Genomic DNA, 11,655 nt, shown 5'->3' on the forward strand with positions numbered 1-11,655 from the left:
ATATTATATTAAATTTTCATTAAAAAAAAATTAAAACACACTAAAATAGGAAATATCTCACTTCAATAGGAACAATATTATATATCAAGAGGATGAAGATTTTTGGCTGAATTTTTTATATTTTCTATTATATCCTAAAACAAATTTTCTTGTATTAATATTATATTGTTGATGGTATTAAAAAAGATAAGGATTTATATTATATTTAACATGATCAAATGACACCAAGGTGTCAAATTAAATTTTGACACCAAATCTCAACCTTTTATTATATTTGATCCAAAGGTAAACATGGTTTTTTAGGTTTGTTACATTTTGAAAGTCACAAGTATTTATATTTATAGTTTTAATCAAAATCAAAATTTCATATAAAATACTCCCTCCGTTCCTTTTTAAGTGCCGTTTTAGAATTTTAACACAAAAATAGTGAAATGTATTTTTTCACACTTTTTTCCTATTATACCCTCATTTTAATCAACTAATAATTTCCTATTTTTTGCACACACTTTATCTTTCCAATAAATTTAATATGTAACAAACAATTGTTAGTTACTACTCTCTTTCTCCAACAAATTTTTATTTTTTTGTGTGTTTTATCTTTCTCTCATAACAAACAATTTTCAATTTTCTAAAAATTGTGCATATCTCTTGAAAGTATTAACAAGTACTACTCATGTTATTTATAGAATTTTAACTCTTCATGAAACTATTATCATAGGTAACAAAATTTTGTTTAAATTTGAAGATAACAATAAACAAATTTTGTTTTAAAACAAAACAAACAAACTTTAGTTTTTCAAATATATAGCACTAATTAGTTTTATTGAAAAATATAAGAATAATTGACAAAAGGTATAATTGATAAATCATACCCTTAAAATACCAAAACGACAGTTAAATAGGAACAAAAAATTCACCCTAAAACGACACTTAAAAAGGAACGGAGGGAACACTGTTTATAATTTACACGCATTATCGCAATAAAAAGATTGAAAAAACGGGCGAGTGAGTTCCATCTTTTCGCTTGTGTATATAATTTTTTTGGGTTAATCAACTAATTTAATATAAAAATAATGTAAAAAACGAAATGGTATATATTTGATTTAACACGATATTTTAATATAAAAATAATGGAAAAAACGAATAGGTATATATTTGGTTTAACACTTTTTTTTTTTTTTAACCATAAAGTGGAGCAACTTTAGCTACCGCCACCAAATATATTGATTGACCAAAAGAAAGAAAAGGGGGGATTAGGCAAAAAAAAAAAAAAAACCCAACAAAAAATGAACATAATGTTAGGCAAACCTAACTTGTTTTTTACAAACTGATCTGAGTGAAGCTTGGGACATATCGCCAAGTAGGATGATGTGCTAAAGAACACATTGTTTACCCTTCTTAAATCCTAAATATGTGAGAGAGAAACAAATTTAAAAAGGTCTAACACCGGTGCAGTTTGTTGCTCGCTTGCTTTCTATTCAAGTTTATATATATAAAAATAAGAAGATTGAGGTAAACAAGTGCTTGCAGTTGTTTCAGTTATTTTTTATTGGTCATAAGCTTTTTATTGGTAAAAAGCAAGAGATATAAAAATGAAGATAAAAAGAGTAAGAACATGATGTGAGTTTGAGAGAAAAAATTGTTCAAAAATTATCACAAAATAATCGTAAAAATATTGTTTCTTTTGTCACTTATGATGCTTCAACCATATATGGGTCCCTTATTTTAATGAAAGATGTTGGTATTTGGTTGTCAGTGGTAATGTTAATGAGAGATCACCATGTTTTTCTTTTTTTGGTAGAAGAAATTCACCATGCTTTTCTTCTTTTGGTAGAACAAGTTCACCATGCTTTGATAGTTGAGTTGAATGACTCTCCAAATAATAACTGCATATGTATTGTTGATCCTACGAGGGCTTCATCTTCACATGACAAATATTTTTTATCATGTATTAAATTTCCACCGTAATTTAACAGTAACTAACTTGAGGACACAATGTCGGTTATTTATTCCAAACTAAATTTTCTTCACATACAAAGAGTAGGGATCAAACTCATAACCACTTGCTTAAGGGGGTCTAAATCTCTTACCACTTGGATCAATCCATCGGTGGTAAATAATTTTATTAGACTACAGTATGTAAACAAAAACGTCTGCAATATAATTTCTCCAGATTGTAATTTGTATGTAACAAACAATATTTCTTAGTTTCGAATATATTCTTCACATGTCGATGCAATAGATTACATTCAATTGCAATCTATTTCCTTCCCTTTCATGATACATAATTCACAGCAAAGCTAAAAAATATTACAAAAAATCCAATTAATCATAAAGAATGGAACTATTAATTTCCTAGTGTATCCAGCAATTATTGAGAATAATCTGTTAGTATACAGCTTTGCTAGCATAGAAGAATTAACCCTCGAGTCAAGACTGGACAAATGTCGAAAAGGAACTCCAATGTTGAAGGTGTAGGGTTAAAGTTATTGTGTAATGCTACAACAAAATTACCACCAAAATCTTGGCATAATCAATTGATGGAAGACAAAGCTAGAAAACTTGCAGACCAATTGCATCTATTCATCTTTCGTGCATAAGCGTTCTGAGCAAAAGAAATAAGATGCTTTTAGGGTAAGAAACATATAAACACAGGAAAAAAGGTACCATATAAAGTTTGCATATTTGTCATTATTAAGCTTTTTATTTTAAGCAAAACAATAGAGCAAGACATCGAAACTATGTTTGGCACTCTTGGCCCTAACAATAATTTGCAGCATATGAACACATTATTACAGATAATTATGAAGAATACAAAAATACGAGGCAAAAATGCAAATCACATACACTCATGCAGTCAACTACATCAGTGATAGTGGTAGTTGGATCGAGATCGGACGGAGTAAATTTCAAATTTGGATATTTTGTATTTATAAAAAAAAAAAGAATCAAAATCTGCTTGAAATCTACACCGTATGATCTCAATCCAATGGCCACCAATGTGGCTAGCTGCGTGAATGAGGAAACCTGCAACTGCAGAGAATCCAAATTCTGGGAAAGCAAGTTAGGAAAACCCAGCGAAAAAAGCAAGCTGTAGTATCATATAAAAGGAGAAATTGCTTTCAGCTCCCTTAATATGTGTCAGTGACAGATATATGTCATCTATTTTTTAAAGCTTTAATTGCAGTTTTGGTCCCCCTATTTTCAACATTTTGCGGAATTGGTCCGCTTATTTTAAAACTTGACAGTTTTGGTCCCTCAATCAAATATTTGGTTAATATGGTGATACAACATGTTTTAAATAAAGTTTTTAAGGGAATTTTCTCAATTTTATCAACGATGTTTTTTCCCATTATCTTATCATGTACCATGTCATTTAAAAATAGGAGGACCAAATCCGCAAAATGGTGAAAATAGGGGGACCAAAATTGCAATCAAGTCTTTTGTAAAAGACACTCACCTCCTGCCTCTGTTTTACAAGTGACAGGGTTTGTGTTTGTCGTTTAAACATAACTAAGCGAAGCTGAGCCCAGATTTTCTAACAAATAAGGGCGTCAAATATTTTTTTCAAAATAGACGAGGTGTGAGTCACATTTATGCATACCTTGGGATAGGTGAATGTAAATTCGAAATTTCCCTAATGAAAGTAAGATAAATGTTTTTCAAAGACAGACACTATACGGTTTTTATTTTTTTAATCATTTATTTTCTCTCCTCAGGACACAAATACCAAAGAGACGTGTATTTTTTTACAACATTGGCAATACAGTGTAAACTTGCGAAAAGGAAATAAATACATATAAATAGAAATTCAAAAATAGTTTGCCGGCATGGATTGGATCACATTACTAAACAATTTGAAACAGAAGGATGGTGTGTCTGTTTGAAGCATTGTTTGGATAAATAGCTTAATTAAGTGCTGTATAAGTTCTTATATATAAGTTATTTCCACAACAAAGGATAAAATAATATCAAACAGTTTTCATATTAGGTATAAGCTGTTTTCATAAGCCATCCTGAAGAGCTTATGGAAATAAACTGAAAACAACTTATGGACATATCATAAGTGGTTTCTATAAGCTCTCCTAAACAGTCTCACAAGTATGTATGCCGCCAGTAGATAAGCTCAAATAATTTAATCCAAACAAACCATCAATAAGCTCATACATAGAACCAATAAGGCTTTGGTTTAACTTTACCCCGGTTGTTTCTCTAATAAATGTCAAAGCGGACAAATAGCATAAACAAAAACACCGGTGCAAATACAGACAAAGAAAAAATATAAACCACAAAAGGAAGAGATCTTACTCAGATACTCATAAGTCAATATCATTGAAGTGCCCCATGCTGACATGCTGAAAAATCTTGGACCAAACCCTCTATAAAGACCTTTCCAACCATCTTCTTTGATTAAATCTTTAGCAACTTGTTTTATAGAGCTTCTGTTATCATTTCCCATCACCTAGAGTACAGAACTATTCAGTCAGAAAAAATTAAATAAGCAGTAATTTAGATGCAAAATATCAATAATTAAGTAAAACATAACCACACAATGCTCACGAAATCTTATTTTCAGTCTTTTCTTACGCTTTAAGTATTCGTTTGGATAATGATGTTACAATCTAACATCACCATTGTCCAGTGAACCAATTATGTGTGTATGTCGAAACAAAATTTATCATGATCTTTTCATCTTTACAAACTATGTTCTAGACTTAAAATGATTGTAAGAACATGAACAGAAAGGAAACTAAGTTATACAACAATGCTATAGTTATTATTTGACAACATATTGTACTAAATGGCATATTGTTGTGGAACAATCGTGCAATGTTCAATTTCTACTAGGCTATAGCCATAATTAACAACTCTGGGCGTAACAAAGAAAGAATCAGAAATTATTTTTGTATACACAAACCTGACACCTAAAGCAAAAGGAGAATAAAGAAGTTCGATTCAAGTAATGGAATGATTTTATATGATTTTACCAAAGACAATGGCCATAACAGGTCTGCAAGCTAAGGACATAGCTAGTCGTTAAGAGTTTTGAAATATAAAAAAGCCCAAAGTTGGAGGACTGGAAAATATCTAGAACACAAGATAAATGAAAAATAGACGAGCTAGTTTTGTAGGGTTGAGGCTCAACCTAAATTTTAAGGAAACTATTAGGTGAAGACATATGAACGGTGATGGAACCCAGAAATACAAAGAGGAAAATATGTGCTTATTTTTTACTGAAAATGGAGCTCAAAGGCTCTACAATGGAAAATAACAGAGACTCCTATTCTTTGAGCAACGTTCCTAACCAGAGAGAAACCTCTCCTAATCAACTCTCTAACAATATTTCTGAATGAATTCACTCTTCCCTCCTTCGGCCTATAAACCCTCACACATTCTAACAAACTGGCACATCAGCACTCTCCCTCTAACTTCTCAATTCAACTTGGTTATCGGGCTAAGGACCAATACCAATGTCCTATCAAATGGTATTATCTCATACTTCAAACATGCCACCTCATGCAAGAGCCCTATCGGCTTTGAGCGTGGACAGTGCAGAAGTCCCTGATTAACTTGAGCTGAAATTTGACTATAATTTTAAATAGATAAATGGGGGAGGCAAGGATCAAACTTCTGATGCTATGTCATGAATCAAATCCCAATCAACTATCCCAAAAGCGTAAGCTCTAAGGGCAAAACACTTCAATGGTTTGCTCTAATACCTCAAGAGCAAACTTCATTTTTAAAAACAATTTTTCAAGAAAATAAGAGAAAGAAAATAGAAGCAGCTTAGTATGAATCAAACTTTCTTATTCCCTTAGAAGGCAAAGGTAATTGTTAACGTGAAGTTGCATGAAAGACGGCCAAACACCTTAATTTGGCACTTCTAAAACCTCTGTTGTCAATAGCGGCCTAACGCGGCGCGATCGCGGCGCGGAGCGGCTGAAAACAGCCTAGCGCATCAGAACGCGACCGCATCGCGCGTTAGGCAAAAGCGGCTGAAAACCGGGTTTCGCGGCCGCTTTTCGTGGAGCAGGAGCGGGTCTAACGCGGCGCGTTTCCGGGTCGAAGCGAAATTACAGAATTACCCCTCACTTAAGTGACATTAGAAGGGTTAATTTTGTAATTTTCAAAACCCTATTTCTTCACTTCATTCCATCGTACAACAGAACAGCCGCTTCTTCTCTTCTTCTCCCAATTCAATCGTAAAACACAAAGTTCTTCTCCTCTTCTCCCAATTCAATCGTACAACAGGTTTTCACTTCATCTCTTCACTTCATTCCATCAACAGGTTTTATTTCATGTTTAGTACTTTTGTTACTTTAAGCTTTAGAGGCTTAAAGTGTTTGCTACCTTGAATTTTATTAGTATTTCTTGCAAGTATGTTCTTATGTTTTGCCTAAGACATGTTTTATTTCAAATTATGAATTGAGTAATATTTAAGTTGTTTTAGTATTTCTTTTTCAACATTATAGTATTTTAGTATTAAATATATTAGTGTCCGCGTCATGTAAAAGCGCCCGCGTCGCGCCCACATACCGCGCCGCGTCAATTTTTGGGGTGGCCGCGTCGCGCTGCGTTTCCGCTTTGACAACAGAGTCTAAAACTCCATAAGAAGCTTTTAACAAACAAATACATCAAATAGCACACACAATAACGATCACCGAGGATAATGAAATGAATTAACAAGAAAACTAGGTTGTGCAAACCTGTAACCGTGTCTTGATAGTATCCAATGGGGTCGTAATGCAGGACGCAGTTGCACCAGCAATAATTCCACCCGCAGCCTGAACTAACATAATCTTCTGCACACTAGGACTGGCTTCATCATATTTGCCACCTTGGTCCAAGTGTCTGTCCATGCAAACAGTAGATAATTGTCTTGAATATTATAAAGTTTGCATAAAAATAATGACAAGCACATATGTAAAATAATTCATTACACTATTATTTGTAAAAGCTACCACAATATTAAAATTTGCTTAAAAGAAAAACATTTCAAGTTTAATGCAAAATCAACTTATAGTTACCCTTTTCTAAGCTCTCTCAGCCAAGAAGAAATTCTAGTTTTCTTGACTTAACACATTCCACTGCCTGCATTCAGATGCGGTTACAGCATCAAATATTTCAATGTGTAATTCAATCTTTAATAGTGGAAATCTAGTACACTAATCTGACCAATCTAATATTAAGAACATTTATCGGATTTAAGTAATTCACTGTGGCAGTGCTTTCGTAGCTTAGCATTGTTATTGGAACACAACAAATATCCATAACCTATGTAGCACAGACACCTCTGCGATTAGGATTGCCTCCTATCTGACACACATACGATATGATCAGTGTCCGATAACTCAGACAAGTGTCCCAAAATAAATTTAATATCCTATATCTTTTACACTTATGTCACGTATCTGTGTCGTGTTAGGTGTCTGTGTCGAAGCTCGTACTTCATAGCCCATAAAACTTACATGGAAGACCTATAAGCTGTTACAAATTTGTGTACAACATAATTAACCTTTGTAACCGTCGTATAGAAGATACCGTGAAATTTAGTAAAGACGGATTTGATTGATACTGTGTGAAGATTATTGACACATTAATACTAAGGGTTTGTCTAACATGTGCAACATTGCACATGTTAAAACAACTAATAGTAGTAGCTTTTTCTTGGAAAACTATAATTATTTATTTAAAAGTTTTATATTTAATATTAAATGTACAAGTTCCAATACAAAATTTCTATTTTAAACTTCTTAACATGTGCAAATTTGCACATGATAGAAAAACCCTAATACTAATCATGACTAGCAACTGAACGTTCCGGTCCAACTTTAAAAGGAAATACTTTTAAGGTTCAATTTAATAAATCTTTGACCAGAATCTCATATTTCAAGAAAGTTGACCACAAGTTAGTGCCTCGATCATGGGATGTTACATCAAAGTTGTCCAACACTCCAACTCTTTTGGTTGGGGAGAGAGAAATATCAGTTGCTAGACTATCATTTGAATATTAATACAGTAAAAAAATGAAAAGGTAATGCAACGTGTCAACATCAATTACGTAAGACTTAAAGTACAAGCACTATCATGTCTTACCTCCAAATGAAGCGTTGGCTTGAACCATAACTTGCCCACCACACTGCGCTAGAAGGTGAATAAGTGACAACAGAAAGACCAAACCCTCGATACAATCCCCGAATGCCATCAGACCTTAAAATCTTACGAGCAACATCAATGCCCCCACTATATTGGGCATGTCCTGAGTATCCTTGCACCATCAACTTTTGGCTAACCTGAATATCATCCAATGAAGAATTAGATATTAGAAGTTTAGAAAAATCTATATTGTGGTGAAAAAACTAAAGTTAGTTTGATCTACAAGAAAATAAATGAGAATGAATTAACATGATAAGGAACTTCCTCGCAGGGGAAATAGGCAAAGCAAAAATTAAAAAGAGAAAATCCCTAAGTATCTAACATATCAGTCAATTGGCACCCTTCAAATGAAGCATCAGTTGAACCTCATCAAAAAGACTTATATAGGCCTGTTTGGATTGACTTATTTGAGCTTATCTCGTGACATAAGTCTTGTGAGACTGTTTGGGAGAACTTATGAAAACAACTTATGGCAATTTTCAAAAAAAAAAATTCAGTTTATTTTCATAAGTTCTCTAATATATCTTATAAAAAGAACTTATAGCATATACAAAAACAATTTTATTTTATCTTTTGCTATAGAAATAGCTTATGTAAGCTTATACATAACCGCTTATCATGGTAGGGACTTTTTCTATAAGCTGCAAATAAGCCGTTTATCCAAAGAGGTCCTTAAGGCATTTATAGCACAAATTAACTGAAAAAAATTCTTTATATAAAATACTGCATCATAAGTCTGCAGACAGAACACATCCCTGCATAACCTCACTTTCGATTCTTCTTCCACATAATTTTTTTCCATATTAAAGCATTTTAAAGCGAAACATTTCATTTATACTGTGTTTACAACATTTCTTTAAAAAAAAGTGTTAACAACATCCAGACTCCTAACTATATAAAATGAGAGCACCATCCACCAATTGACAGTAAAACAGTAGGACTAGGAATGTAGCATAGTATTTAAAATAAGAGAAATGATATTTGTACAACCATTTTGTGACAACTTTTATACAACTTTCTCTCTCATACTCACATTATATTCTTACTATCTCTCTTCCTTTTTCTCTCCATTATTTTTGACCAATAAAATGAAAGAAAAGGGAGGTTGCATAAAAGTTGTTAGCAAATGGTTGTTCAAATATCATTGCTCTTAAAATAAACTAGTAATAATACTTTTGATTTCATAAACAATTACGAATGCAATAAACACTTATATTTTTGGATTGCAGCATACGTTTTAGAAAATCAGTAAATAAATTCTGAATTCCGATACTGGCAACAGTGAAAATTAAACATCAAAGATTGTGAAGCTAACTGAAGAACTAGGTTAACATCCAGAGCAGAAGCTCTGAATGTAAACCCATATCCATATCTACGTGAATAGGATTTTCGTACCACATCAATTGGTACAAACACAGATTGAGCAAAAAGTGACGATGTCATGCCTGCAACTCCATTTGCTAATGCAGCCTGTGTAGTTTCAGATAGTCCAAATGGTTGCAGCATTTTAAAGGCAGACACTTTTGTGGTCTCCAGAACCGAGAGGAATATGATTCTGGTTGGTATTGCACCAAAGATAACCGTGCCAAACCCTCTATACAAACCAGGGATGCCATCTGTTTTAAGTAGTCCTTTTGCAACTGAATAGGCATTTCTCTCTGCAGCACCCTTGGTTGCAACCTGCAGCCTAGTTTTCACAACTGAAACCGGGTAAAGTGCAACCGTAACACCAGTAAAGAGTCCAGCTCCAACGACATAGAACTTAGTTTTATCTAGCCTGCAGGAATAAATGAATTTAATTAGGATTCAGAGCTTGTAGATGCAAATTTAATCGAAACATCTTAAAATTTAGGTTGGGCCCTAACTCAGCATACAACCGACTTGTAAGGTGAGAGATGCCTCTCACATACAAACACATTGTCAGGCCATATTTGATCTAACGTGAGACTTTTACCACACACCACATCGCCCAGGACTAGACATCTGGAGTGTTAACGAGTAGCCCGAATCATGGAAAGACTATCATACCATCTTAAAATCATTACTAAATAACTACTTAACAGGGAAATACAATCAATAATTTAAAGCAGTAACTGCAAGTGCAATCACCTCCAATATCCAATATATCAAACAATCACCATGTTTTTCAACAATTCCCATCATGTTTCCTATGAAATTAATAAATTTATCAGCTTTATAATTTTTTTTATCCTAAATCTCCCAAACCCAACAAAATTATCTATAAAAAAAAATAAAAATAATTTTTCACCAAATAATCAGTATATTGAAATACACAAACATGAACAATGATAATCAAACAATAGTACCGTTCAGAAATTAAATAAAATTTCAACAAAAAAAAAAAAACAGAAAATGAAAAATAAAAAAGATAAAAGGATGAAGGAAGAGAAGAATACTTGTCCCAATTAATCTCGGTTTGTCCAAAAGATTGGGCCATTGGATTGATCAAACAATTTGTTATCAGAACAGAAATATCATCCAATTTGAAATGTGGAAATGATTATGATTGGTTAAGTTTAACAACGTTGTGTTTTGTTTTTGTGGAATCAACAAAAGGCTGCGCCTACGCGGTGTTCTGGGAAGGAAAACGTTTGCAAAATGTTTTTTTACAATGTTTGACTAATTTCAATTCTTTTTTAGTTATGTGGATGAAATGTTTGACTTGATTCGATTCGATGCTGTTTTTACACTTTTTTTTATAGGGAATTTTGTTTTTACACATATTTGCTGGATATGTTCTGTCCATTCTTTATTTTTATTTTTTTTTTCTTTTGCACCAGTTTCTGCTCACCAAAGCTGGACGACTAATCCGGCTCGTACGTAGAGGCATGCGCATTGGTCAAGTGTTATTCCCCGTAGGAATCGAACCCGATATTCCCCGAATAAGTCCTTGGAAGAAGCTCCTTGTCAGTGGAGCCCAAACAACTTGGTTATTCCCCTTTTGTTTTTATTCTAGTCATTTTACGATACCAAAAAAAAATGAAGTTATTATTAAAAAATAAATTTTTTCCTTCAAAAAAAAAATAAATTTTTTGAATTTTTATGAATTAATTACACAATCTTTAATGCAATAGCTACTATATAATTTTCCTTTGTAGTATTTTTAACCAGTGTCTCAGTGGCACCCGTTGTAACGTCCTGATATTTAATTTCTAATTTTATTTTAGGCTTAATACATTATTTAGTCCCTTAACTTATTTTCAGTTTTCAATTTGGTCCTTTAACTATTAAACGTTCTAAATTGGTTCTTTATCTTCTTTTCATCGTTCAATTTGGTCCTATTTTATTCATTTGAACCCTCAAGAAAATGAGACCGTTGGATAGATGAGGTCTATCATATCTAACTGTGTATCACCAACATGTGATTTATTTTACCTTTTTTTATCTTTTTCCCCCATCTTCAACTTCATACATCCTTCATCAATCTTTCAAGAATTTGACAGTCATGATTAAGATGTTAAAAACGGTTATAAAACC

General features: G+C 32.8%; 1 protein-coding gene across 1 annotated transcript; it reads right to left on the reverse strand.

Moving 5' to 3' along the window:
* Window positions 1-2,140: 2,140 nt before the first annotated feature.
* LOC25497591 (solute carrier family 25 member 44) lies at window positions 2,141-10,826 on the reverse strand. Its single transcript, XM_013592208.3, has 6 exons — window positions 10,575-10,826; window positions 9,553-9,934; window positions 8,098-8,294; window positions 6,708-6,852; window positions 4,309-4,462; window positions 2,141-2,605 (listed from the first exon to the last, which is right to left on the reverse strand). Exons 1-6 carry the CDS (start codon window positions 10,613-10,615, stop codon window positions 2,580-2,582), a joined length of 945 nt encoding a protein of 314 aa, XP_013447662.2. The 5' UTR covers window positions 10,616-10,826; the 3' UTR covers window positions 2,141-2,579.
* Window positions 10,827-11,655: the final 829 nt, after the last annotated feature.

Source organism: Medicago truncatula, chromosome 7 (assembly GCF_003473485.1).
Source record: "Medicago truncatula cultivar Jemalong A17 chromosome 7, MtrunA17r5.0-ANR, whole genome shotgun sequence".
Taxonomy (NCBI): Eukaryota; Viridiplantae; Streptophyta; class Magnoliopsida; order Fabales; family Fabaceae; genus Medicago; species Medicago truncatula.